The sequence below is a fragment of the Aspergillus tubingensis genome (assembly GCF_013340325.1).
Source record: "Aspergillus tubingensis WU-2223L DNA, scaffold_9, whole genome shotgun sequence".
NCBI lineage: Eukaryota > Fungi > Ascomycota > Eurotiomycetes > Eurotiales > Aspergillaceae > Aspergillus > Aspergillus tubingensis.
In genome coordinates this window covers 617,184-644,803 of record NW_023336283.1, presented here as the reverse complement: position 1 = coordinate 644,803, position 27,620 = coordinate 617,184, and the positions used below count along the sequence as shown (strand labels likewise).

General features: G+C 50.3%; 9 protein-coding genes across 9 annotated transcripts; 3 read left to right on the top strand and 6 right to left on the bottom strand.

Moving 5' to 3' along the window:
* Window positions 1-552: 552 nt before the first annotated feature.
* Window positions 553-2,385, bottom strand: AtWU_08296 (glycosyltransferase family 20 protein; the record flags this gene model as incomplete). The annotated part of the gene is made up of 5 exons (XM_035503404.1): window positions 553-715; window positions 768-1,107; window positions 1,164-1,534; window positions 1,600-1,972; window positions 2,079-2,385. 5 exons carry the CDS (start codon window positions 2,383-2,385, stop codon window positions 553-555), a joined length of 1,554 nt encoding a protein of 517 aa, XP_035359297.1.
* A 2,485-nt stretch (window positions 2,386-4,870) lies between these two features.
* On the bottom strand, window positions 4,871-5,929 carry AtWU_08295 (putative metallo-beta-lactamase domain protein; the record flags this gene model as incomplete). Its single annotated transcript, XM_035503403.1, has 4 exons — window positions 4,871-5,289; window positions 5,344-5,703; window positions 5,767-5,779; window positions 5,846-5,929. The coding sequence occupies 4 exons, from the start codon at window positions 5,927-5,929 to the stop codon at window positions 4,871-4,873; spliced, it is 876 nt and encodes a 291-aa protein (XP_035359296.1).
* A 1,089-nt stretch (window positions 5,930-7,018) lies between these two features.
* Window positions 7,019-9,910, bottom strand: acoA (aconitate hydratase ACO1; the record flags this gene model as incomplete). The annotated part of the gene is made up of 7 exons (XM_035503402.1): window positions 7,019-7,279; window positions 7,342-8,687; window positions 8,746-9,344; window positions 9,447-9,466; window positions 9,557-9,634; window positions 9,731-9,748; window positions 9,875-9,910. 7 exons carry the CDS (start codon window positions 9,908-9,910, stop codon window positions 7,019-7,021), a joined length of 2,358 nt encoding a protein of 785 aa, XP_035359295.1.
* Window positions 9,911-11,234: 1,324 nt separating this feature from the next.
* Window positions 11,235-11,764, top strand: AtWU_08293 (putative C2H2 finger domain protein; the record flags this gene model as incomplete). Its single annotated transcript, XM_035503401.1, has 3 exons — window positions 11,235-11,275; window positions 11,376-11,555; window positions 11,644-11,764. 3 exons carry the CDS (start codon window positions 11,235-11,237, stop codon window positions 11,762-11,764), a joined length of 342 nt encoding a protein of 113 aa, XP_035359294.1.
* Window positions 11,765-12,269: 505 nt separating this feature from the next.
* AtWU_08292 (putative mitochondrial carrier protein) lies at window positions 12,270-13,351 on the bottom strand (the record flags this gene model as incomplete). The annotated part of the gene is made up of 4 exons (XM_035503400.1): window positions 12,270-12,314; window positions 12,370-12,700; window positions 12,784-13,123; window positions 13,180-13,351. The coding sequence occupies 4 exons, from the start codon at window positions 13,349-13,351 to the stop codon at window positions 12,270-12,272; spliced, it is 888 nt and encodes a 295-aa protein (XP_035359293.1).
* A 742-nt stretch (window positions 13,352-14,093) lies between these two features.
* Window positions 14,094-16,897, top strand: AtWU_08291 (DNA-dependent ATPase RAD54; the record flags this gene model as incomplete). The annotated part of the gene is made up of 6 exons (XM_035503399.1): window positions 14,094-14,105; window positions 14,233-14,261; window positions 14,319-14,991; window positions 15,047-15,130; window positions 15,181-15,304; window positions 15,351-16,897. 6 exons carry the CDS (start codon window positions 14,094-14,096, stop codon window positions 16,895-16,897), a joined length of 2,469 nt encoding a protein of 822 aa, XP_035359292.1.
* Window positions 16,898-17,663: 766 nt separating this feature from the next.
* Window positions 17,664-21,016, top strand: AtWU_08290 (VAC14 family protein; the record flags this gene model as incomplete). Its single annotated transcript, XM_035503398.1, has 10 exons — window positions 17,664-17,731; window positions 17,808-17,970; window positions 18,030-18,200; window positions 18,259-18,946; window positions 19,003-19,787; window positions 19,839-19,943; window positions 19,995-20,113; window positions 20,167-20,246; window positions 20,313-20,472; window positions 20,539-21,016. 10 exons carry the CDS (start codon window positions 17,664-17,666, stop codon window positions 21,014-21,016), a joined length of 2,817 nt encoding a protein of 938 aa, XP_035359291.1.
* A 1,065-nt stretch (window positions 21,017-22,081) lies between these two features.
* Window positions 22,082-22,422, bottom strand: AtWU_08289 (uncharacterized protein; the record flags this gene model as incomplete). Its single annotated transcript, XM_035503397.1, has 2 exons — window positions 22,082-22,281; window positions 22,395-22,422. The coding sequence occupies 2 exons, from the start codon at window positions 22,420-22,422 to the stop codon at window positions 22,082-22,084; spliced, it is 228 nt and encodes a 75-aa protein (XP_035359290.1).
* A 2,026-nt stretch (window positions 22,423-24,448) lies between these two features.
* atm1 (ATP-binding cassette Fe/S cluster precursor transporter ATM1) lies at window positions 24,449-26,972 on the bottom strand (the record flags this gene model as incomplete). The annotated part of the gene is made up of 7 exons (XM_035503396.1): window positions 24,449-24,528; window positions 24,607-24,823; window positions 24,886-25,932; window positions 25,986-26,254; window positions 26,304-26,418; window positions 26,472-26,531; window positions 26,595-26,972. The coding sequence occupies 7 exons, from the start codon at window positions 26,970-26,972 to the stop codon at window positions 24,449-24,451; spliced, it is 2,166 nt and encodes a 721-aa protein (XP_035359289.1).
* Window positions 26,973-27,620: the final 648 nt, after the last annotated feature.

Genomic DNA, 27,620 nt, shown 5'->3' with positions numbered 1-27,620 from the left:
TCGCGGCCGCGGACGAGTTCGCCGAGAATTTCTGAAATCTCGGGCATGTTTGCATATTTTGCATCCCATTCTTCTCCACGCTTCCTCCGCAGGGTGTCTGCACAAATGCAAACCTCTAAGCATAACAAGTAAATGATGGTCATTAATGAATGCAATATTTGGTGTGTAACTATGTGTTTATATGTAACATGAAATGGACCGCCCACTATTTTAGGCCACTGAAATCCTAATAACACCGACGCCCAACGCATATTGTAGAGTAGAGAGGGACCAATGGCCGAGGGATCGCGATATGCTCCCATGTACACAGAAAAAACCAAACGCTCCGATGTCTGTTGCCCAACCATACCCTGGAATTAAGGCCAGAACACAGTGTTCACTCTTGTAATATTCCATACGCGAAACCGAGATGTAAAACTGTAGGAAGAAGCCCTTCGCCACGCCTTGTGCTCATATACCAGTAAAATAGACGTCTTAAATCAATCATTCACGCATCGCCATATTCAATGGATCTTCGGCCGTAAACAATCATACAAAGCGGGGGCACCAAGCTCACTGTGCCACTTGCTCCTGGTCCGGGGTATCTACACCGTTAGAACGTTCTCCGTTCTCGGAGTTGTTGTCGCTGAAAGAAGCCTTCTTAGCATGGAACTTCTCCGCCGAATGCTCCGAGATGCGAGTCAGTTCGGTCACGAAGGACTGGCCCCAGAAAGCACTAGAAACATGGTCAGTGTCAAAGCTCCTCGTCATCTCAGGTATGATCGAACCTTGTATATTTATTGACATATTTGTCGAGCTTGGAGAAGTTGAGGGCCCTCTGCTCGTCGCTCATGGTTACCGCTTCCTGATAAGCACCCGCCAGCTCTTCGGTGTTCCAGGGGTTGATAATGATACTGCCGTTCAGGCTCTGAGCGGCACCCGCGAACTCGGAAAGCACCAAGACACCATGACGCTTCTTCTGTGTGGCGATGTACTCATAGGCAACGAGGTTCATTCCGTCGCGGGTCGACGAAACAATGCAGGCGTCGGAAACCGCGTACAGAGCAATTAGCTCGTCAAAGTTGACAGACTTGTGCAGGAAGTGGATAGGCATGAATTCAACGGTGCCTGATCATCCGTCAAGTCAGCGATAGGGTCTCTTTCAGAGGCAACGCGAAACCTACCAAATTTGCCGTTAATCCGGCCCACCAACTCATTAACAACAGCTCTCAAGTTCTGGTATTCTTCCACATCTTGTCGACTAGGAACAGCAACCTGGACCAGGACAACCTTGCCAACCCACTCCGGATGATCGCTAAGGAACACCTCAAGGGCATGCAATTTTTGGGGGACACCCTTGATGTAATCCAAGCGGTCCACACCCACCATGAGTTTCACGCCCTGGAACTTTTGTTCCAGCATCGCAATGCGTTTCTGGACCTTCTCCTTCTTCAACCCCTCTTCAAACTTCTCCGGGTCGATGCCGATAGGGAAGGCACCGCAGGCAATGATCTTGCCCTGGAACTCAATCCCATTAGGTGTAGTTGTTAAGCCCCTAGGTATCCATGATATTAGCACCTCCATTGCCTTTGAAGAGGATGTAGTCAATCCAATACATACAAGAGTCGCGAGCAAGCACTCAAAAAGTGTCTAGTGTAGTCGTAGGTATGGAACCCGATCAGGTCGCAATGCAGAACACCGAGCAACAACTCGTTCCGCACTGGGAGGATTCTGTAGATTTCGCTGCTAGGGAAGGGCGTGTGGAGGAAGAAGCCAATCTTGACATTTTCCTTGCTCTGGCCGATCTCCTCGCGCAGCATCTCGGGAAGGAGCATCAAGTGATAATCATGCACCCAGATCAAGTCGCCATCTTGAACTTCCTTCGCAACCGCTTTGGCGAAGAGACGGTTGGCCTCCTTGTATGCCTCCCAGGCGGACTCGTCAAAGGTAATCTCACCGGGATGGTAATGGAAGAGGGGCCAGAGAATAGAGTCTGTGAGCAGTGGGCATCTGTCAGCAAGCAAGCGCCTTCAGCCGGGATCAATGAGGGAGCAACCATCACAGATCCTCAGTACGATAAGGAGATTGATAATACTAACTAGAGAAGCCATTGTAGTGACGATCTGCCAGCTCGTCATCAATGAACACTGGCACAGCGTTATACTCCTGCTTCAGGCGTTGCTTCACAACGGGAATCTCCTCCTCCGGGACCTCCAAACCGGGCCAGCCGTACCATTGGAAGGTCGTGGACTTGGACAGGCCACTCAATCCGCTGACCAGGCCACCGGAGGACATGGAGAAGTCATAGCGACCATCATCCGATCGCTTGATGGTGATTGGAAGCCGATTGGAGACGAGGAGCAACCGAGCCTCACTCTGGAAGGTGGGGTTCTCAAGGGAAGGCATGCTGTCGGAATTGGCGGGGCACCGACGCAGATAGTCAGATGTAAGTATGTACAAATGTACTAAGTAGTTAGACCGAGTAAGCGACCAATGAGGGTCTGAATTGAGGACAAAGGACGAGACTGGCTTATCAAAGAAGACGCCAGGGACGAGGAAATAAGAGTAGACGGAGGCGGGGCTCTGGGGTCGTAAGCTGCAGAGACGGTAGTTATCGGATTATAATCTTTGAGCCTTGTTGGTCTTCAGTGAAGAACCAGGAAGAAGGAAAAAGCCGGGTGGTAGTCAGTTTTGGACCACTGTTCACCAATTGAATGAAGCCGAGTGAACCCAGGCACCGAGCAAGAAAGCTTAGGGATAACAAAGAGGGATCGAGTGAAGGTTAAGTTAGGAGTCAAGAAAAAGAAGAGGAAGAAAAGGAAGGTCACGGATGGCGACCTGGAATGCCTTGAAGCCAAGAAGCTGGTGCTTTTTGGTGCTTGGTGCTTCCTGATACTGGGAAGCAGCTTAAAGGCGGCGGGGAAGAATTGAGGGAGTGACCTCACTTTAGAGACCGGCGCGCGGACCAAGTGACCCAGGTTTGGGCCGAAGAAGAACCAAGAGCAGTAGTGCCGGGAGTCCACCTAGAGCTCCTCACTAGCAAGTTCATCGACAGGGAAAAAGCAGTGAGAAGGAAGACGGAGTGGGCCAGCGAGCAAGCAAGAGTCAGTTTTGTTATTCCGGAATGTTGCAAGTGTAGGTTGGATAAATGACACACTCTGACAGGCTGCTTGTGACTCCCTTCTTTTTATTTTTGTCTCCTTTCAAATATTTTTTGAGGGACTCTCCTTTACAGCCTATCGCTTTCACAGGAAAGAGATGACGAGAAGTGGGGGGAAGAAAAAAAAAAAGTGGTGTGGTGGAAAGATGAGTTGGGGAAAGAATATTGGGGGGGAGGGAACAAGGGGACAAGAGTAGTAGTTCCGACGAAGTGGGCGATGAAGTCAGAGATGACCAGCGGTCGCAATGGATGCGGGAATCTGGCCAGCCACTCACACTCGTCCTTGGCTTTGGATGATGCCAACACTTCCAGTTTCCCCTCAACAAGGGAAATCTACGATAAGTTACTGAGGTACTACTTCCTCGTTTCAGGTCCTACCCAGATCAAATGGCCTGATGACGGTTCAACGTTGTAATGTCACCCCAGCAGTAATAAAGGCTACTATCTTTAACCCTGATCAGTGGTATAGAATCCAACCTGACTACTTCACTCTCACTTGGTCCATCTACAAAGTAACATGCTGGGTGGCGTGGGGAGAAAAGCAAGTCATCTGCATACTTTTGATGAATGTTGATCCCCGCAAAGGTACGAACAAACACGAGCATTGCAGGATTTCACTCACTCACTCACTCACTCACACTATCTCCCTTCTTGTTAACCTTTCTTCCCTTCTTGCTGCCCGAGAGGCGCTTTCGATCGGGTGGTGAAATCAATACCCCGCTGTTATGGACGGGTCTGGACTCTCTATACTACTTTGATCCCAACATTAATGGATTCACTGACTCTGTATATCTTGATGCTTCTGAAACTCACTACGTCTTATGATAACAGCCACATTCCTTAGTGTAGACAAAAGGACTGACTGAATACTGTCTGGTGGTGAGGTAACTGCTATGCAGTTCAGTTGATCATTTTTACTTAATGGCATTCCATGGCACACTCGATGCATAGACTTACAAACAAAAATCGTATGTTTGACTTAATTCGCGAGAGAACTTCCTTGTCAGATAAGATCAGTGCGCAGGATGCAAGTCAGTAAGTAGTTTTGGTAGCTCAAGTTCTGATGTGGGGACATAACCAGAAAACATTTCCCACCCATTATCTCTCTCTACCTGGTACTCGGATCTCGCTGCTCCCCAAGCTTAACTGGACGATAAGAGTCTCGATAGTCATAATGAAGTCGGTCTCAACCAATCACTACTAGTTACAGAGGCTCCATTCCGTTCCTCCATGGGAACTATATGGCATCATAACTAGCCTATCTATGTTTCTTTGTTGCTTCTGTCTTGGTTAATCTGAGACAAGCTGTTCTCGATACTCTTACTACATTCGGTGCCATTTCTTGTTGTGTGGTAAGACTGATGCGATGGAATCAGACCGCTAGTTGACAAGGTTATTATCGCTGAAGGAAGGGGGAGTGGATTTGTTAAAAGCTTCACTAGTACAATGATGTGACGATCTATGTTCTTCTCGTTGATGGGCACGATATATCTATACTGTACGGCAGTAGAAGCATGCAAGGGATAATGGTTGTGAATGGCAGGAATATCAGCATATGTCTATGATTAGGTGAATATGCACGCACTGCACGGCGGTCACAGGCATCTTCTTGCATCGGTGAGCGGCTAACATCGGATCCCTAATAACATATGCTATATAATCCCGAAACAAAGATCTACTGATATATCTACTATGATAATAACTCAACAACCCAGCCCTTCTCGTAATATCTCAAAGCGCAGATCGTCCAGTTTCCAGAACCCATCGCCCATCAGCATCTCGGCTTACCCGGCCTTCGTCCTCTAATTTCTTCAGAACAAGCAACACTCCATTAGATGCAGGCAGATGAAGGCTTTCCGGCACATCTTTGTAAATCACCTTGACTAGTTCCAGTGGGGTCCAGGACCGTTTACGCTCCGGCGATGCTTCCCCATCTGCGACATCGAGGTGATTATATCGGAGAACGCGAACCACTTCATCCTCTCGCTGTTGGCGGTGCTTGATGTACTCTGTGATCTTTGCTGTCGCATTCTCGATAACAGCTCCGTGGCCAGGATAGCCGCGACCCGAAACCCGGTTCTGCATTCGCTTTAGGCTAGATATATAGGACGAAAGGTCCTCAAAGACACTCGTGCCATGGCCCAAGACATCTGACAAGCGCAGTTAGCCATGAGGCAGGAAGTAGAAATTGCCATAATACTCACGATCGCCCGTAAAGACTGAATCCTCTTCTTCAAGAACAAACATCATATGGTCCACCGTATGACCCGGGGTATGGTATGCTCGTAGTGTTGCACCTTCAACACTGAAGATCTGACCGTCTTCAATGCTCTCTTGGCCGAGGTCTGGATCATTCTTGTAGATGATAGCGTCCGGACATAATGCTAAGAGGTCAGGAACGCCTTTGACATGGTCTGGATGCCAATGCGTGAGGAGCGCCTGATGCACAGTTGCATTCTCTTCTGCCAAAAGAGACTTAAGCCGAGCTGCCCAGGAGGGTTCACCCTGACCGGTGTCAATGAGGATGCGTTGACGACCTCGCCCGATTAGATACGTATTCGTGCCTGTTGGAAATTCGGTTAGGATGACACGCCTGTACCGCTAAAAGTGTGTGTGAGAGAACAAACCTTGCAGAGTGAACTATAAGAAAGGTATATTAGTTTCTATGTCCACCAAGACCGGCGTGTTATCTCAACATTGACTCACCTTGCCGGGATTGCCCCCCAATATCCGTACGACCGAGGCGCTGAGCCTCTCCACCTCCGCCAGAGAGACTAGCTGGGTAGCCATGTCTCCAGCATATACCACACTTCAGTGCGATTGATCTGCGACTGCCAGACACCAACTCGCATTAGCCATCTGCGCTACGTCGGATACTTTGGTTGGGTCCAGGAGCAAGCATTGACTCTAGAAATTGCGCAGGATATAGGCATACTTACAAGTATTTTCCCCTACCACAGAGGCAACCGAGCAATCACTTGAAGTATGTACTATTGTCGGTCAATATCGTAGCCTTCTATATAGGATTTAGTACTCAGCAGGATGATCAGAGTAAGAATAGGAAATCATTAGAGACTCACGAGCAATTAGGCCAGTGGGTCAGCTGTACTCAGTCACGTGGGGTATCCAGAGAAGAAAGAGGCCGACAGTGATATTCTTTCAATCTTGGATGCAGCTGAGAGATTGTGAGCAGAGAGGAGCAGATACTATGAGTCTACTCTATCTGAACACTCCTTATCATGATGGATCGGCTATACTATCAGAGTCACGTTTCCGAGGCGGGGTGAACAGCCGTGTAGGCCTCGGCTGAGAAAGGAACTTAGTTATGTCAGCACCAATGAAGTCAGGCCTATTTGCAGCAAGTCGCAAAATCGGGCAAATTGTAACATATGTATGTCCGAATACGCCATTGGAGGTGTAGTGACCGTTCTGCTCACCGGGAGTACTACAGCAAACTGATTACAACGTCTACGGGCAAGATCCATCTTGGAACAGAAGGAAATGTGGTATGCACGCAAGCCCTAACATACAGTGTATGATATAAAACAAAAACAAAGATATATCCATGTAGTCCACCGGAAAATCACAGGGGTACAAAAGAAAACAGGCCCAGAGCGGCAACAGAAACAAATCGTTAAATTTTTCGAAAGACGACGCCGGATATTCCCATCATAGAGGTACCATAGGCAGCCGCTTTCGCGTCCAATGCAGTTGTTTGGCATCAGAGCAGACTGCCATGGCGCGAGGGTAGGATAACCAAACCCCGCAAGCAGATCTTTCAGGTATCATATCTTTTCGCAACAAACAGAAAACAGCGATCATAATATACAGACGGGCCTATGAGGCCCATGTCATGCATGTTGGCAATCGCCATTAGATTTAGTTACCAGCCTTGCGGGCCATGGTGTTGAGGGCGGAACCATCGCGGAACCACTCAATCTGGGACTCGTTGAAGGTGTGGCTGAGCTTGACGTCGAAGGAGGCACCGTCCTTGGGGTGGACACGCAGAGTGACGGGCTTGCCAACCTCGAGCTCAGTGCAGAGGAGGTCGACCTTGTCCTCGGGCTTGATCTTGTCGTAGTCGGCGGGGTCGGAGAAGGTAAGAGGAAGCATACCCTGCTTCTTCAGGTTGGTCTCGTGCTAAAGGAAGATGTTAGTTCGCGTTCAGATTTTTTTGATAGTAAAGAACGGATAGCACTTACGATACGAGCGAAGGAGCGGGTGATGATGGCAAGACCACCAAGGTGGCGGGGCTCCAGAGCGGCGTGCTCACGGGAAGAACCCTCACCGTAGTTCCAGTCACCGATGACAACCCACTTGATGCCACGGGCCTTGTAGTCACGGGCAGTGGCGGGGACAGCATCGTACTCGCCGGTGAAGGCGTTCTTGACCTTGTTGGCCTCACCGTTCTCGGCGTTGATGGCACCGATCAGCATGTTGTTGGAGATGTTGTCAAGGTGACCACGGTACTTCAACCACGGGCCAGCCATGGAGATGTGATCGGTGGTAGTCTTGCCCTGGCACTTGATCAGGATAGGGATGTCAGTGGCATCCTTGCCATCCCACTTCTCGAAACCAGCAAGGATCTGGAGACGGTCACTGGAAGGAGAGACAGCGACGTCGACGCCGTCGCGGTTGGTGGGGGGAGCCTGGTAGGTGTCACGGCCGGGGTCGTAGCCCTGAGCAGGGAGACCCTCACCGGTGGGAGGCTTGAGCAAGAACTCCTTGCCGTCCTTGTCCTTCAGCTTGTCGGTGAGAGGGTTGAACTTGAGGGTACCGGCAACGGTCATGGCGACGACAAGGTCGGGAGAGGCGACGAAAGCGTGGGTGGCGGGGTTGGCATCGTTACGACCGGTGAAGTTACGGTTGTAGGAGGAGATGATAGAGTTGGGCTCACCCTTCTTGACGTCCTTACGATCCCACTGTCCAATGCAAGGACCGCAGGCGTTGGCAAGGATGACACCACCGTACTCCTCGAGGGTCTTGAGCTGACCATCGCGCTCAATGGTAGCGCGGATCTGCTCGGAACCGGGGGTGACGGTGAAGAGAGACTTGGACTTGAGACCGTGGTCAAGGGCGTCCTGAGCAATGGAGGCGGCACGGGACATGTCCTCGTAGGAGGAGTTGGTGCAAGAGCCGATAAGACCGACCTTCAGCTCCTCGGGCCACTTGTTGGCATCAACGGCCTCCTTGAACTTGGAGATGGGGGTGGCCAAGTCAGGAGTGAAGGGACCGTTAACGTGGGGCTCGAGCTCAGACAGGTTGATCTCGATCAGCTGGTCGTACTCAGCACCCTCATCCTCGCGGAGCTCCTTGGCGTACTCGCGGGAGAAGTTACCAATGTGCTGACGCTTGGTGGCCTTCAGGTAGTCGTACATGCGGTCGTTGAAGGGGAACATGGAGGTGGTGGCACCAATCTCAGCACCCATGTTACAGATGGTGGCCATACCAGTGCAGGACAGGGAGTTGACACCAGGTCCGTGGTACTCGATGATAGCGCCAGTACCACCCTTGACGGTGAGGAGACCAGCAACCTTGAGGATGATATCTAAATTTTACTGTTAACGCTCGTCCGATTGTGCAAGACACATTAGAAATCAACTTACCCTTAGGAGTAGTCCAGCCAGACATCTGGCCAGTGAGCTTAACACCGATGACCTTAGGGGCCTTCAGCTCCCAAGGGAGACCGGCCATAACGTCGACGGCATCAGCACCACCAACACCAATGGCAGCAGTGGCGAGACCACCAGCGTTAGGGGTGTGAGAGTCGGTACCGATCATCAGACCACCGGGGAAAGCGTAGTTCTCCAGAACGATCTGGTGGATGATACCGGAACCGGGCTTCCAGAAACCGATGTTGTACTTGGCAGTAGCGGAGGCAAGGAAGTCGTAGACTTCCTTGTTGATGTCGTTGGCACGAGCAAGATCCTTGTCGCCACCGACCTGGGCCTCAATCAAGTGGTCACAGTGGACGGTAGTGGGAGTAGCGACGGAGGGCATGCCAGCGGACATGAACTGGAGGATAGCCATCTGGGCAGTGGCATCCTGGCAAGCGACACGGTCGGGGCGAAGCTTGAGGTAGGAGCTGCCACGCTCAATCTCTTGTCCGTGGGGGTCGTCAAGGTGAGAGTACAGAACCTTCTCGGCGTATGTGAGAGGACGGCTCAGACGACGACGAACGATGTCGAGGTTCTCGGACATCTTCCTGTAGAAGTGGTAGTCATATTAGCTTACAGCTCATTGGCCTGAGAAGACGCGATTGAGAGATCGCGCCCGATTCTCCAAAGAATCAAGAGTGCTATCATACTTGTAGTTGATGTAGTTACCCTACACAGGCATTGTTAGCGGATCATATTCCCAAATCTGGCGCCCGCACTACCCGAAGCCAGCCGAGACGTAATGGAAAGTTTCACTCACCTTCTCCAGGTTGGTCATCTCGACCTTCTTGTCGAGGGGAGAGTCGGTGACGGTGGCCATACCCCGAGCCCCGAGCATCTGCACATTTGATTAGTATTTCTATTCATCGAACCATCGCACTTCCGCTGTAATTTGGTGATGCGAGCTTGAACTGGATTGCGGGTAAACGCTTACAAGGCGGGACTTAGGGGCCTAGAGAGCAGATCTGATTAGTTTCCATTGAGCTACACAGACGCCCAGCTAGATGCATTTCATTCCTGGACAGAATGCCATGACTTCTTCGCCAGACGGGGGACAACGTGTCTGGAATGGACTTACCAGCGCACCCATGCGCGCAAGCCTTGTGGTAATCATGGTGGAAGCTCTCTATGAGGTGGGCAGGGCCGCAACACAGGAGAGCCAATCCAAACAACAGCAAAAGCTAGCTTCGACGAGAGGAAGCAGCAAAAGATGGAGTGGAGTGGGAAAAGAAGAGGAAAGGAAAGGGATAAAGGAAGAAAGGGAAAATGGAGTAGATAAAAAGGAAGCTTGAGTGGGAAAGAATTCTTGTTTCCACCACCGAGAGCGATTTACTGAACCGGAGAAGAGGACCCGTAACCGCTCCTGACAGTACCGACCTTTACGCAAGCGTTGCATGCGACCGGAGAGAAGGAAGGTGGCTGGACCATCCGTGGGACCCCTTTCTTACCGTATGGATACGGATACACCTGTAATTTCCGTTTGGCCTGCAGACCTCGCTCCCTCCTTTCTGACCACTCCGTAAATGAAAAAAACTAAGAAGGACCCATAATGGCTTTACCCGGTCAACGTAAGGTTGCCTTTGGATTCGAAAAGGCCTCACTGTCAGTGGTTTTGCTCCTTTCAGCTGACCCTCAAAAAGCATAGTTTGATCTACTAGGTATTATTATCTCCCCCATGCATTCTCCCCCATGGACTGCCACGAACTAGTGTCTTACCTAGGTAAAACCTAACTTCACTACTGCTGTGTTCATACCTTGTAATTCCGACCAGCCTGTGCGGCGGCGTGCACAGGGCATGTGAGGCACATAGTCCAATCATGTGCCCTGTATTACATCCATTCATCCTGGGGGAACATCATCGACGTCACTCACTTCTACTACATCCTAGCTTAAAGCTTCATCAAGACTTGCAAGCACAGGTCAAAAAAATTATTTGGAAAATTTACATCAATGAGAATGAGATAATATGACAGATTCTACGCGCCCAACCTCGTAAGTAATGCCAGACCGCTTGAATGAGTTGGGTTGCTTAGGAGACATGGAGGCAGTTAGCGTATTATTTCACCTGGATCGCAACTGGACGAGATGCTTTCCGGAGCAACGTGCCGGAACATGGCAACGTCATAAATTACGAGACACCGGGGAAATGGCCGTACGGAAGCGACCAAAAGCGCTGACAGAGCCGAGTCAGAGCCGAGGCCTACCGATGGGAATCCCGCGGCCCGCCGCCAAGACCCAGCTGATTTTGACCAATAATGAGCAACATGTTTCAGGAAATTCTTCTTTCGCACACAAAGGCGGAATTTTGGTGATAAGCGACCCGCTCTTGCACCGCCTAAAGTCTTAGTTTCATTCCGTATATCGGTGGAAAAACACTTTGCGACAGCTCACTAGCAAATCCATCAGGCAGTTCTTTTTTTGGGCCGCAGTCTATCAAAATGGGAGCTGTTAGGAAAATTAAGACGAAGCGCAGGACCAGGTATGTAGGCTAATTTCTGAATGATCACTATCATGAGGGTTCAAGTTGGAAGGGCTGCGTAAAGCTGAATAGACTGCTAATGATCTGATAAAATCGATAGAGATTATGATCAGGTCCGGGCTGATATCGCGTCCGCGAGACACCTCGAACTATACAAAGCTACGAAAGACGAAGAGGACCTTCCCGGCCTAGGAAAGCATTATTGCGTCGAGTGCTCCAAATGGTTTGAGAGCGAGCATAATATGGCCGCCCATACGAAGGGCAAGAACCACAAGAGAAGGTGTGTGGCCAACATATCTACGATGTCGCGGCCTCGGTCGCAAATACTTTTTGGACACATAAATGCTGACCTATGCGCCTGTTATTAGACTCCGCATCTTGCGCGAAGAGGCACACACACAGAAGGCTGCTGAGGCTGCCGTCGGCTTGGGTACAGACAATGGTGTGAGGTCGCAAGAGACCACCGAGATGGTCATTATGGAGGATTAGATTCTCGCCATGAAGTGAAATTGCCAATCGCAGTGCTCTCTCGACTGTCACTGCGATGCAGGATAGCCCCAAGAGCATCGGCAAGAGCTCTGCTGGCAACATATCTACTCTCAATGGGCTTGAAAAATTTTTTCGCGCATCTACGCCGTTTTGACGTCGTTGTTTCACGGACGATATTACTGGCTGCATGTCGACGAAAGAATCACCCAATCAGCGATGGGCCAAAATCGCTGGATAACACGTGAAACCACATGCGCCGAAAACCGCCAGTGGGGGTGGAAAGTTCCCGGATACGCCGGTTTCGTTCTGCGGTAAAACCATTAAAACTGCCGTTTCTCGGAGCCCCCATCTAGCTTGGCCCCACTTTATCAGACACGGCTCCTTTAGGACGAATTTAATTTACGAGCTGCAATAATACACAGCACTTCAATATTGAGATGCGCGTATCCTTGCGGAGAACTCCGTACGTAGTATGTAGATGCTTGGACATTGTTGCATTGTACGTTTATGGATTTTGTAAATACTTCATCAGCCACTCGTATGTCGCCCACTTGGAATGGATCGTTAGCAATGCGTTACACTATTTCAAACCCGGGTTGACATACCTGAACAGCATTGACTATGAAGGCTCTCACACTACAAACTCCTAGGCCGCGATAAAACGCTTTGAGTCCTTCATTGCGGTACGCTTCTTTGGCAATCTGGATGGAGCTTGCGGTGTATGGCTTAGCTGAAGGCTGCATCAAGGGGCGATGTTCAGGGGACAATTCAATCGTTCTCGCCTGCAGTCTTGTCTTGATCACATCTAGAGGGAAGACAGAGGCCCAGGTAACAATCCCAGCAATGCCACCGCATAATAAGACTTTCGTAGCAGTCATGGTCGCATCATCGTCATTAGAGGCCGTAAGCCGCTTGCAGTATTCATAAGACCAAAAGCTGCAAGAAAGGATGTAGGTCAATACTCTGTGAAGAGCCTCATTGAAATCGCGGGGGAAGATCCGGGGAAAGGATTCACATACTAAAACCCATAGCCAATTGCGTCTCTCGCACAAGTGACCCCTCCTCCGAAATAAAGGCCCGTCCAGCCGCGTGTTCGGACAATGTCTTTCGCAATCGTCCATGACGACACCCCGGGGCGTGAGTCAAGCTGGGCCCTACATTTGATGAACTCCGTCGGAGATGACACAGTCCAGCTGGCCACCCCACCTGCAGCACCGGCAAGCCAGATCTTACTTAAGGAGACACCTTGTGGGTTTGTAGGGTCAATGATTGAACTATCCAGGAACTTCAGTGATCGGTTATAAGCCACAAAGAGTAGTGCATTGAGGGCCCCATATCCGAGGATTGGGGCAGCGGCGCCTGATGAAACGGTTAATACTAGACGCGTAATTTACATCATCGGAATATTTGCAAACCTCGAACCAGGGAAGTAGCGCTATCAAAGCGACTCAATTGCTGGGGTGTGGTTGATGCGGCGATATCTGGAGTGCGTCCTGCCTGCAACCGCACTTTGATGACATCGAGGGGATTGCCGATGATGATTCCAATGGCACCGCTAATGTAGCCAGCCCAGAAATCGGAAGACATGGGCCGAGGGGCCAGTGCTGAATGAACGATTCAGCAGCAAATGGTGATAATGAGCATTGTGACTATGGTAGGAACAACCTGGTTATTATCATTCGACGGGCTGAGGTTCCATTGACTAAACGGTCCCACCTCAAGAAGGCGAACCGGACGCTATACTGAAAGGGCTATAGTAAAAACTTTCCATCCATCCGGCCTCCTACTCTTGCTTGCAGGTCCAATAGCATTGTGCTTTTTTGATGTTGAGCAAACTGCATTTTCAAGTGCTTTAGACAGAATACAGTACTATCTTGAGATGAGTGCTACTAGTGCGGAAAAAGAAATGTGTGTGTCATGCAGTAGGGCTGCAGAGGTTCATGCCAAGACTATATATATTATGCAGATCATGCAGCATCATGTATTGTCAATGCTATCTGGGCAAAACTCCAGAAGTGGCCGAACATCCCTGGCAGTAGCACTAGTATGTCCTCTATATAATCAATCGTTTTTAGTCGAGCTAGGTTTATGTAGAGAATGCTTGAAGGTTCCATTTCCTTGGATGCATCATTCAAGTGCCGCTTCGCTAACCGGACGTTGTGTTCAAGGCCATGGCACGTACACATGCTGTTAAATAAGCCGAGATCCGGATATAGTGTGATCTAAGAATTACTTAAGTACTAAATAATATATTTCATCAAAGGACTTGGCTCAAAGTGGATTTGCCTAGCGAGATACCTCTATGAGCCGGCTACTCCATACAATTGCCATGAACAATCACGTGACAGCGTGATATTTTGGTGTTGCCAACAAGATGCGGGAGACGCGCTAGGCAGTGGCAAACACGCGTCGAGTTCGGCCGGTCATTATTGACAACCACAACCGCCAACTGACACGATCCTAGCCAGCCACGAGTATTTGATAGAGAAGTGCTAATGTAAGATCAATAATGACTTCCTCGGATTTATCCCGCAGCACAAGCTTACGTATTCAGGTACCGGCCACGGCCAGTCGTAAACCAAGATGGTGCAGGCACACCGTCCAAGCCGCTGCAGGCCAGCTCCACGAACAGCGTCGACCGTCTATCGAAACCCTTCAAATGTCCAGGTCTAGCCACGGCTACAAGGGCGTCAGACAAGCCAGCGAGGAAGCGTAGGAAGGTGAACTATGCAGGGGCCGATGGCACGGTGGACGACGACAGCGTCAAGCCTTATACAAACGAGGACCGCTTAGCGCTAGCAACAAGAGATGCGAACAGGTTTCCTAGCTTCAAGGTCAAGGACAAAGAGATGACTTTCAGACAAAGATTTAAGATTCCTCTGATCAATAAGTCGTCTGATGCCTATAATAGCTCTAGGCCAGCGCCTACGCTTGGTATGAGGCAAGGCGCTACATTTGTTGTGAAGCCATTGCATGATCCGAGCGGGGAGTTTGCTATAGTGCTATATGATCCAACAGTCGATGATGTCAATGAGCCAGAATCGAAGGAAGAGGCCACGGTCGATGCCGAGGAGCAGAAGCCAAAATTGGATGAGCCATTGGTACACAAGAGCTTGGCAGATATTCTTGGGCTCAAGAAGAAGACTGAAGGGCGACCGAAGGTCCCGGTTGTTATAGATCCACGGCTGGCGAAAGTGCTACGACCTCACCAGGTTGAGGGTGTCAAGGTTAGCATTCGCTTCGCACAGGCCTTGTTGCTATGTACTAATGCTCCGAGAAAAGTTTCTTTATCGTTGTACAACTGGCATGGTTGACAAGAATGCGAATGGTTGCATCATGGCAGATGGGATGGGTCTGGGCAAGACGGTGAGCTGAACATCCCGTGACACGGAACAGAAGACTAATGGTGCTGATAGCTTCAATGTATCTCATTGATGTGGACTCTACTCAAGCAGTCCCCGGAAGCGGGAGTAACAACCATACAGAAGTGCATCATCGCTTGCCCGTCAAGTTTGGTCGGAAATTGGGCCAATGAACTTGGTGAGTTGGCTTCGCTACTGGATCACACATCTGCTAACAGTTGCAGTGAAATGGTTGGGCAAGGATGCCATCACACCATTTGCGGTCGACGGTAAAGCCTCGAAGACGGAGCTCATCAGTCAGATGAAACAATGGGCCATTGCTTCGGGTCGGTCTATTGTCAGACCAGTACTCATTATATCATATGAAACACTCCGGTTATACGTCGATACACTGAGGGACAGTCCCATCGGCCTACTTCTTTGTGACGAAGGGCATCGATTGAAGAACAAGGAGAGTTTGACATGGACAGCGCTCAACGGCCTGAATGTACAGCGTCGAGTAATCTTGTCCGGCACTCCCATTCAGAACGATCTCTCGGAATACTTTGCTCTTCTCCATTTTGCGAACCCTAATCTACTGGGGTCGCAGAATGAGTTCCGGAAAAGGTTTGAGTTGCCTATTCTCAGAGGAAGAGATGCCGCAGGAACCGAAGAAGACCTCAAGAAGGGTGATGAGCGTCTTGCAGAACTCTCCAGCATCGTAAACAAGTTTATCATACGACGCACGAACGACATTTTGTCAAAGTACTTGCCCGTCAAGTACGAACATGTTGTTTTCTGCAACATGTCCGAATTCCAACTGGGCCTCTATAAGCATTTCATTCAGAGTCCCGAAATCAAAAGCTTACTCCGCGGAAAGGGAAGTCAGCCCTTGAAGGCAATCGGCCTTCTAAAGAAACTTTGCAACCACCCGGACCTCCTTAATCTCTCTAATGACCTTCCGGGTTGCGAGTACACCTTCCCGGAGGACTATGTCCCACCGGAAGCACGAGGGCGTGATAGAGATATCAAGTCTTGGTATTCAGGAAAGATGATGGTCTTGGATCGAATGCTAGCGCGTATTCGCCAGGATACTAATGACAAGATTGTTTTGATTAGCAACTACACCCAGACCCTCGACCTGTTCGAGAAGCTGTGCAGAACCCGTGGGTACGGCTCCTTGCGATTAGACGGAACCATGACGGTTGGGAAACGACAGAAGCTGGTTGATAAATTCAATAATCCCGATGGGGAAGAGTTTGTCTTCCTGTTGAGCAGCAAGGCCGGTGGCTGCGGCCTGAACTTAATAGGTGCAAACCGCCTTGTTCTTTTTGATCCCGATTGGAATCCAGCTGCCGACCAGCAAGCTTTGGCACGAGTATGGCGTGATGGCCAGAAGAAGGATTGTTTTGTCTACCGCTTCATCGCGACTGGATCAATCGAGGAGAAGATCTTCCAGCGCCAGTCTCATAAACAGTCGCTTTCTTCGTGCGTCGTGGATTCGGCGGAGGACGTCGAGCGACACTTCTCGCTGGAATCCCTCCGAGAGCTTTTCCAATTCAAACCGGAAACGCGGAGCGATACGCATGACACGTTCAAATGCAAGCGATGCCGACCAGAGGGAACACAATACATCAAGGCGCCAGCCATGTTGTACGGTGACACTAGTACTTGGAATCATTTTGTCAATGACGGAGAGCATGGGGCTCTCAGCAAGATCCAAGACTTGCTGATTCGTCAAGAGACTGGAGAGCGTGATGTCTCTGCCGTTTTTCAGTATATCAGCCATTGATGGTAGCTTACCTGTTGAATATTGTCATGACCTGTATTTCTTTGGAGCGTCATTGACTTTGTGTGCAATCTGCTTTGCTTTGGGAAGCGTTATTCTTTCACGATACATTTGGTTAAACGAGGATAGGTGTATGTTTTTCGCTGAGCGTTTGTATAAACATGAACTAGAAGACATGATACAGTGGCGTTCTAGACCTCACAATGTCGATAACTATGGCTTTTTTTATTATTCCAAAATTATCACTTACTGTACGTCTATAGTAGTGCATTGCATGAAGGGAGAATTCTTCCTTTGTAGAATGACAGAATGATCTGCGGTGCAAGGGGGCATGGTTATTAGTTACACTATAGGGATGAACAATGCAAAACGGTCGGGCGGGAAAGCCGACAAAGCGTCGATTCGCTGCTGACACTACGTCACTTCGCGTCCGCTAAGACAGCCATCCACGTTTGCCAACGCATCTTGTTGTGAGTCCTCCCCACCTTGACAGCCCAGCAACCGCCTAGCGACGAGACTAGAGCATCTGACGGGTGTTTTCTGATCAGAAAGCGCCTGCATCTGTTTTGTTTACCCTGAAACACTTACCATTAATAGCCGATGGCTCGGGAATAGCTACAGGTCTTTGCGAACACGAGAGAGTCGAGACCGTCGTCGCCTCACCGCCCAGCCTAGTCAGACATCGCCTTCACGCCATGAAAACCACTTATCTAAATCAACAACCCCGGTGCTTGTGACTCAGTCGTCATTACCCATGTTTGTTTGAGAGATGGATCACTCAATTCAGCGCTCGCTGAATGATAAGCTTTACGACCGGAGGAAACAGGGGGCCCTCGAGTATGCATTATCGATAAGGCGACATATGTCAGACAATAATATGGCGGGTGGCTAATACACATGGGTTTATTACCAGGCTCGAGAAGGTCGTCCGCGATGCTGCTTTCAGGGGTGAACACGAGGAGATCCAAAAGATTGTCGACCAACTCTGCCATGACTACGCCTATGCGGTACACCAACCTCACGCGAGAAACGGCGGTTTAATCGGACTTGCTGCGGCTTCCATAGCATTAGGATCCGTGAGTTGCACCAGGATATACTGAATGGATTTTGCAGGGGCTGAGTTCAAGGTTGCTAGGAAGGGGTTGCTCCTTATCTGAAGGAAATCGTACCGCCGGTGCTTGCTTGCTTTTCCGACCAAGATGCGCGAGTCAGGTATTATGCCTGCGAGAGCATGTACAACATAGCTAAAGTTGCGAAAGGCGAGGTGCTACTCTTTTTCAATGAAATATTCGATGCATTGAGCAAGGTAAGGGGTTTTCTCCTATGTCCTTACTGTTCTGGCCTAACAGCTTACACACCGCCAGCTAGCATCTGATTCGGAGCTTTCGGTCAAAAACGGCGCAGAACTCCTCGATAGACTCGTCAAAGACATCGTATCGGAATCCGCAGCCTCCCATATCTCCGTCTTACAGCTTAGCGAAAAGGAAGCGACAGATCCTGAAGGCTTGGACGATGCTGAACTTCCTACCGCCTTTTCGCTACCCAAATTCATACCTTTGCTCAAAGAGCGAATCCATGTCATCAGCGCGTTTACCCGCACATTCCTGGTATCATGGCTGACTTTGCTGGATACCATCCCCGATCTGGAGTTGATATCGTATTTGCCGGAATTTCTAGGAGGTTTGATCAAGTTTCTGGGTGATCCGAACAGAGATGTCAACGTCGCTACCCAAGCGCTTCTGGATAGATTCCTGTCGGAGATCAAGAGGATTGCGCGACTCAAGAAGGGCATCGAAGAAAGCCGGAAAGGCCAAGGCAGCGATATCAGGCAGTCCACTACCAGCGATAGTATGAGCGTTGCGACGACTACCGACCAGACTGTAGCTGTCGAGTCTGAAGTGACTGACAACGCCATAGAGGACTCTGAGGCAGGGTCAGTTACCGATGAGGAAGGCTTGCACGTGGATGGGGACTGGATTCCCGGACAAGATGTCCAGATTGACTATGCCAAGATATTAGACATTCTTGTCGGTTTCGTGGATACATCTTTCGGTAAGCAAGGCATGATGCTCGGTTGCAGTGGTTCGATACTTATCACTAGTCATTAGTGGAGGAAATGCAGTTAACTGCGCTGCGCTGGATCGACAACTTCTTCGAAATCAGCCCAGAAGACATTCTCCCTTTCGTTCCCCGTCTCCTCACTCAAGTGCTCCCAGCAATGTCCAGTGGTTCGGATCAAGTGCGGCAGGCCGCCAACCGGGTCAACACGTCTTTAATGGAGTATATCGTCACGCTGTCCGAAGATACAGTAGATGAAAGTCGGCAAGCGGCATTGAAAAGTACCAGCAAAGAAAATACGGAGCGAAGGTCGTCTACGCCGGTTAGCAAGCCTCCAGAGACGCCATCGAGTGAATCCAAGAAGCAATTGTCTCAGCCAGAGGCATCAGTCGAACAAACCCCTCGAAGCAGCATGTCAACACCATTACCACCCGCCGACCTCGATTATGCTGCTGCCGTGAACTCCCTTACCCTACAGTTCCTGAACGAAAACGAAGCCACTAGAGTAGCCGCGCTTTCCTGGCTTATCATGTTGCACCGAAAGGCGCCCAAGAAGGTAATCGCATTCAATGATGGCACCTTTCCTGCTCTTCTGAAGACACTGTCCGATCCAGCCGAGGCCGTCGTCACCAAAGATCTCCAGCTTCTGTCACAGATTTCCAGAAACAGCGAGGACAGTTACTTCAAGTCTTTCATGGTGAATCTCCTGCAGCTGTTCTCCACGGACAGACACCTGCTCGAGGTACGGGGGAATCTGATTATCCGACAACTGTGCATGAATCTTAGTCCAGAGCGCATATATCGGACGCTGGCAGATTGCCTCGAGAAGGAAGAGGTGAGACCCACAAATCCCGTTTATCGAATGTAGCAACTCACACCGTGAAAGGATATTGAGTTCGCCAGTATCATGGTCCAGAATCTGAACAACAATCTGATAACCGCCCCTGAACTCTCGGAACTGAGAAAGCGCTTAAGGAATCTGGACGCCAAGGTAAGGGTTCCTTCACAGGCCGAGTATTCACCAAACTTACAATCTCCACAGGATGGACAGATGTTCTTTGTAGCGCTATTCCGGTCGTGGTGCCACAATGCCGTCTCTACATTCTCCCTCTGTCTACTCGCGCAAGCCTACGAACAAGCATACAACCTCCTCCAAGTCTTGTAAGACATCCTCCCCCCTCCCCGATAACCCAGCATCACTAACCTTCCATCAGTGCCGAGCTCGAAATGACAGTGAACATGTTAATCCAAATAGACAAGCTAGTCCAACTCCTCGAATCACCCGTCTTCACCTGTGAGTCCCCCCACCACCTGCAGCACACCTTAAACCACCTCACACCAACTAACCGCACCCCCCCAGACCTCCGCCTCCAGCTCCTCGAACCAGAACGATACCCCTACCTCTACAAATGCCTCTACGGCGTCCTCATGCTCCTCCCCCAGAGCTCCGCCTTCGCAGCTCTCAAAAACCGCCTCAACAGCGTCAGCAGTATCGGCCTCATCCACACCGGCCCCCGACAGTAAGTCCATCCCCTACCCCACTTACCCATCTGCACCAACCACCAACTAACACCCCAAACCCAAAGAACCACCCTCTCCTCCTCATCCACCACCTCCTCCACCTCCACCTACGACCGCTCCACCAACAGCCGACTAAAACGCGACGACCCCCCAATCCGATGGGTCGAGCTCCTCGACAAATTCAAGACCGTGCAAGAGAAAGCCCGCCGGTCTCAACGCGCCTCGCAGCGTCCCTTCGACGCAGACGGACCCTCATCCTCCAGCAACAATAACACCAATACCAATAACGCAAGCGATCAGGTCCGCGGCGGCGGTAGCACCAGAGATCGGGTCTCCGCTTTACCTGATGCTCCGCGGGGATTAGCCGGAGGAGGGAATACCGGAGGTGCGGGGAATGAAGGTGGTAGTGGTGGTCGGGGAACGAACGAGGGGGGTGCAGGTAAATCCTCGCCGGGAGGCATTCTGGGTGGTGCGCATAGACATAAATCTAGTTTGTCGAATCTGGGGAGGTTGGGGATTGGGGGCAGGAAGTCGAAGAGGTGATTGTGGGTTTAGTTATAGTTATGGTTATATTTAGGGGTTATAGTATAGTATAGGAGTAGGGGGGAGTGGTGTGTTATGTTATCGCGTTATAGCGTATCATGCATACATTGCTAGGAATGAGAATGGGGTTAGCTATCTAGTTGCTAGTTGAGGTGTGATGATACTATCATTACGTGAGATAAAAATGGTGATAGTAAGGTATATACATAGGTCGTGGTGTTAGTAGTGTCTCTTGCTACTTCTATAGACTGAGTAAGAAAGTCGCTCTAAGGATTTACGCTAAGGTAATAGAGCAAAGGGGCCGACGCAAGGCTGTAGATCTGCGTGTTGGTCTGACGATTGTCCTATTATATCCAAGCACCTCAGAATTTAAGCATCTACCTGGGTGGGGGCCACGCTGGTGATCGTCATATCTCTTGATTGGAATGTAAAAGCCTATGTACAGTGAGGCGTAACAGCCTCGAATTGGCGAAAAAGGGTGTGAAGAAAGGATACACCAACAAGTCAAGTCACAGAACGACTCGCTAATGGGCTTGAGGGGTATGTGAAGTGCACAAAATGGCAGCACAAATATCTATCCCGCCAACTGTAGAACAGAGCGGAAAGGGATCCAGAACAATTGTAGCAAAAAGGAGTGCTTGCAGCCAAAAAAGCAAACAGGCATAAATCGCGTCAATAAGATGATGCCAGATAACTCCGAGATAGATTCGGGGAAACAAAAAAGTATCGACGTCCCTTGGATCAATGGCTTGAGACGCGTGTTGATGGTACGGCAGGCGGTAATCAATATGACAAGCAATTGCGCAGATGAGAGCAAACCAAACCAAATGGCTGATCAAATATGCAACGCTAGCTTTCAAATGTCGCGGTTGAAGCCAACGGCCAAAACGGAGTACCGAAGGACGGAAGTAGAGAAAGATGACATGAACTTTTTGCGTTCACTTTCTTCACCCATGAATGAAAAACAAGGATAGGTCGTCGCATCCTCGACATGGACATTATGAGGAGGATTGGTAGTCGAGCAAAACGAAAAGACAGCGCTTGAAGAATGACGAAAAAGGTGCATCACCGCCAGCGCGAGTCGCCAGACGATCCCCACGTAGAGGCTTTCCAGTAGCTGCCTGTCGAGTGCTTGGAGACGGTCCCTGACGAGGAGTTGGATCCGCCGACGTAGACGTATTCCCCGTCGACGTAGGGAACCCCTGAAAAGGTGCTGCGGTGTTTGCGACGAGCATAGCGCTGCTCTAGCCGGTAGAGCTCGATCTCTGTAAGGAATGGATGGTTAGTACAGGAATTGAACGATGTCACAATGACCGTGATGCTTCGAGATAAGGTGTGGTAGTAATGGGTGAACTCCTAGGAGATGGAGACAACGTACTTGCTTGCAACTTCTCGATGAAACCCATTGTGTATGTATGTAGCGTAGCGCCTTGCAATATATGACTTTATTTCTCTTGTGCACCAAATCCAAAGCGGATCGTATAATCACCCCAGGGAGTTTCTGGGAGTGTATATGCGGGGTTCAAGGATGATAATCTCCAAGAATTGTTGATAGGGAGAGTGCGAAGGTGAAGCGATGCCAATTGCTGAGATAACGGTCCGGAAGGGTGGGAGAGGTAACACGGCGGACGCGAGAGGGGCAGGTTGGCGTAGATAAAAAGGAAAAGGGAGGGAAGAAAGACCCGATTTGCGAAGAGGGACGACGACGGGCTAGTGGACGTGGCAGCAGATGGTGGGAAAAGTAAGTGTTCACACCAAGACAGATAGTGCTCCGGAGCTAAGCAATAGTCAAGAAGTCAATGATAAATAAGGCGCCGATAGTGATTTAGTGGTACCCTTGGTGGGATGGCTGGTAGGAATTGATGGATAAAGAGAGAGGCTTGTGGAGAAGGAATGCAGCCGACCACGCAGGGAAGACAAGCCACCGAGGGTTACGTGCCAATGAAGAATGCAAGGTGAAAGAGTAGTAGAAGAGAAGGAACAAAGAAACGGTCAAAAGAGAGACGTGGTGGAGAAATAGAAGAAGAAGCAGCAGAAGAAAGAGGAGATAATGGAGAACGATGACGATAGTTAGATAGATACTAGTAGGGGAAAACAACGAATGTGGAAAGAACGACGGACTGACTGACTTGGGACTGGGGGAATAATTGGGAAGGAAGGAAGGAGCCGAACAAAACGTGTGGGAAAGAGAGGAACTGGAAGGCACGATGGCCGGACGGGTGTGGACTTGCTGCACCGACCACCAGTCAGGAAGGCGCAACGTGGTTTGGGGGAGGGGCGTCCCTTCCTGTCTGGGCCTAGCCAGGGGAGTCCATCCAATCATTAGCCTCGACTAAGTATGCCCACCACCGTCAGGTACGGAATCCAAATACACTAAGGAAATACTAGACCACGAACTAGACGTCCGTCACCACCACACAGACCAGACCAGACTCTTCAATACCCCTGACTATCTTTCTCAAGCAGAGACATTCAACAGTCAAAGTAGCAGAGATTGCTCAATTGACTTTTTCTCTTTTTCACTTGAGATAATTATCTACCTATCTAACTGACACTATCGTCTATGATCTCCCGCTATTGGCGAGTCTTTCCATCCATCATCCATCCAGAACTTCTCTTCTCTTCTCTTCTTCCTTCCTCAAACTCAAAACCTCCCCACCTCCCGCCCGGAGATTTGTTTTCTTTCTTCTGTTACCCCCTAACGCACGGTTAACATCATTAGACTCACCCTCAGGCAGATAGATAAACCACGAATCGAATTGTGCTCGTACTTGGGCACCAACCATCCAATTCTGAACATTATTATTCCTTCACTCGTTCAACATGGAATCTACAATATCAATCTATCATTCTCTCCTCCTTATCCCTGGTTCTCCCTGACTCAAGACCCTGCGTACCAGATCGGCTCGCTCGCTGGGTCGAAAAGGGTAGAACCGAGACGGGGTAAGACGCTAAGGCCAGTTTCGAATGTGCCGGTGGTTCCGTCTAAATGGCCTGGCCGTGCCTTGCCTTGCGTGCTTTTCTTTTCCACGGCTCCAGTTATTTTTATTGGAACCGCCCGCTTGCCTTCCTTCGGTTCAGTTCCCCTCGTGGCAACCCGGTAGACTAGTCCGTCGTTTAGATTGCGTGTGGGATGATTGGGGGGGGAGGTGGCTTTCCCACATTTCACCGAATGGTGCACGTACACGACAGTCACAGAGGAGGGCGTTTACGTAAGTTGGTGGGCAACTGACTAGTAACGTAGATAGTTACACATATAGTGGCTATTGTGTAGATATCTACTTTGATAGTTTCCCATTTGTATCGTTCAGTCGAAAAAAAAAGTCTAAAGCGCCAAGAAATATAGAACAAAAGAAGGAAAGGAAGGGAATCATACAATTCCCTTTCATTGGGTGATTGCTTGCTGCTTATCGTCGTGCCTCGCGTTCTGCACTACTTCTTAGTAGTACTCTCCTCTTCCTCCGCAGCTGTCGGCTCGCTGTCCACGTCCTGTGCGAGGGACATTTCTTGGGCTGTGGCGCAGGATTTAGTTAGCTTTCGTGTTTGAAATACACCAACTCCTTCCGGGCTTCCGACGGCGGGTCTCTTACCGTTCCACAGCTCGGCGTAGATGCCATTCTGCTCCAGAAGGTCGCGATGCGATCCCTTCTCCGCTACTTGCCCCTCCTTCAATACGAGGATCTGGTCGCAGTCATAGATCGTGCGCAGTCGGTGCGCCACGAAGACGCTCGTGCGTCGCTTCTCCTTTAGGATGCTGTTGATGTTCTGCAGTAGCGCTTGTTCCGTGTAGGTGTCCAAAGCTGAGGTCTACCCGTTCATAATTAGTATACTTAGCCGCCTTCTATGCTGAACAATAACCATTGACTTACCGCTTCATCGAAGAACAGCAGCTCCGGATCCTTCAGGATCAGTCGGGAAATCGCCAGTCGCTGCTTTTCACCTCCAGAAATCATCATGCCTCGCTCACCCACCGCAGTCTTGTAGCCGTCAGGCAGCTTCTGGATCAGCTCGTGGATGTGTGCACGTTGCGCCGCCTGGTGGACTTCTTCATCGGTCGCCTCAATCCGGCCGTAGCGGATGTTGTGCGCGATTGTATCGTTGAACAGAGGTGTATCTTGGGGCACAACACCGATAGCCTTGCGGAGACTTTCCAGAGTCACATCGCGTACATCCTGACCGTCAACGAGGATCCGGCCCTCTTGGACATCGTAGTAGCGGAACAGCAGTCTCAGGATAGTCGACTTGCCGCAACCACTAGGTCCAACGATAGCGAACTTCTGGCCGGCAGGAATCGTAAAGCTAGCGTTCTTGAGAATGGGTCGGTCGGGGTGGTAGCCAAAGGTGACGTTCTCGAATCGAATCTCGCCGCCCTGCTTCAGCTGGAGGGGCTTGGCATCCGGTCGCTCGGTGATGTTCACGTTGACTTTCTGCAGGTTGAAGAGGGTCTCCATGTCCAGCAAAGACTGGCGGAGCTCACGGTACACCGAGCCCAAGAAGTTGAGCGGGACGGAGAGCTGGAAGACGAGCTGATTAACCATGACCAGATCACCTACAGTCAGACTGCCGCTAGCAACGCCGTTGGCGGCGAGATACATCATGCCTGCCAGGGCACTCGAGAAGATCATGTTCTGGCCGGAGTTGAGGAAAGCCAGCGACGTCGTGACCTTGATGGAAGCATCCTCGTAGGCCTTCAGGGCCTTATCGTAGCGTGCAACTTCGAATTTCTCGTTGTTGAAATACTTAACCGCCTCATAGTTGATCAGAGAGTCGACAGCAACGGTAGCACCACGGTTGTCTGCAGCATTCGCCTGCTTGCGGAACTTGGTTCGCCAGGCGGTGGTCATGATCGTGAAAGCAGAGTAGGTCACCATGGTTGCGGCTGTGATCGCCGCAAATTGGACACCATATTGGTAGGTCTAACACAGTCAGTAATGCCATATCTGGACAGATGGTGCAGCGCAGGCCATACCAGAATACCGCAGACAAGAGAAATCTCCAAGGCAGTTGGCACCACGTGGAAAACCATAGACGTCAACAAGAAACTGATGCCCTTGGTTCCACGGTCAATTGCTCGCGTCAAACCACCGGTCTGCCGTGAGAGGTGGAAGTTAAGATCGAGCTGGAGCAGGTGCTTGAATACATTTCCCGCAACCTTGCGGATCGCCTTCTGCGCAACACTGGCGAACACAGCATTGCGCAGTTCTTGGAAGAGTGTAGCCCCGATCCTAGTAACACCGTCTGGTAACCATTGTTAGATACAGTCTTCCTGCATGCGGGGATCTCTTACAGGCAATAATCATCGAGCCTGCGACTGTGTAAGCGGTTCCGCCAAAGGTCGAGAAGTCCACGTTCATGGAATCAACGATGTTCTTGAAATAGAAGGGTACTTCGACATTCAAAATCTGGTTGGATAGTGAGTACAGATGCAGGAGACCCAGTAGGTAGCATAGCTCACCTTTCCTCCAACCAGCAGCGATAGGGCCGTGCCGACACGAAGCTTCGTTCCCCAGTCACCCTGCACCGTTCTCTATTAGCACCCTATGCCTCGCTCATCCAAAACGCCGCGGATCCAGCTCACCTTAGGCCAGAGATACTTTGCCATTTCCTTCATTATCGCCCAGTCCGCCTTCCTCTGCTCCTTTCTCCCCACGGTAGCTTCACTGAGCAGGTCTTTCTTCGGAGTCGCGGTAGCATTTTGGGTACCCGGCGGACTTTGCGCGACATTGGCAGCGCTGGGTCGGGTAGTAGAAGGATCTTTGGGGTCTGGTGTCTGCGACTTCGTCGGGGAGTTCTGAGAGGTCTGGCTACTCAGTGGGCCTCTAGTGGTTGAGAACGATCTGAGCTGAAAGCCGTAGGAAGCTGACGCCCATGACGTTGGGCGCGGAACGGCTGAAGTGTGGTGTAGAAAGCGTCCCGAGGCACGCCAGCAAGGCGTGCGGGCCGCCCTGGGCAGCATGATGGTCGGTAGATGCTCTTCACAGCGACCGGAGGTGTGCAAGGACCGTCTTTATAGCCAATGGAGCATTGCGGTGGTGGTGAGGCCTTGCGCGAATTTCCGCCTCGTGATGGGGACCGCCGGGTTCGGAGGAAAACGTCGGCGGCGGCGGGGGATAAAGTATGAGGGCGCGAGATGGAAAAGGTACTGGGGACCGCGGTGGATCAGGGCGATGTTTATTCACAACACCCTGTATGGCGGATCATTGATTGAGTGTCCAGAAGGGAAAGTTATGGAGAAATAAGTAGAGGTGATTCAGCGAGGGAGGCTGCAGCGATAGCACCAGGAAAGGCAGTTCTGTCGCAATCGCCGATTCCGAGTATCTCCAGGTCTCCGGTAAATTACGTTACTCTCGGTACGAATGCGGCAGTTCAGCAACATACTGTCTTTCTGATGTTTAATCACATCTCTTCATAAGTCTACGTGAATTGAGTCGTCTCTCAGTTTAATCAATTCCTGCTTGAGCAATTGCTGTGTAGCTTGAAGGTATCCGGTATAAGTATGTCATCCTTAGTAGGAAAGTTAGTGACGTCGTAAAGGTAATGTGCCGATATTGTTTAGAAACATGGTCAACACAGGTCCAGCTTCATCGCTACTAACAGGATTAGG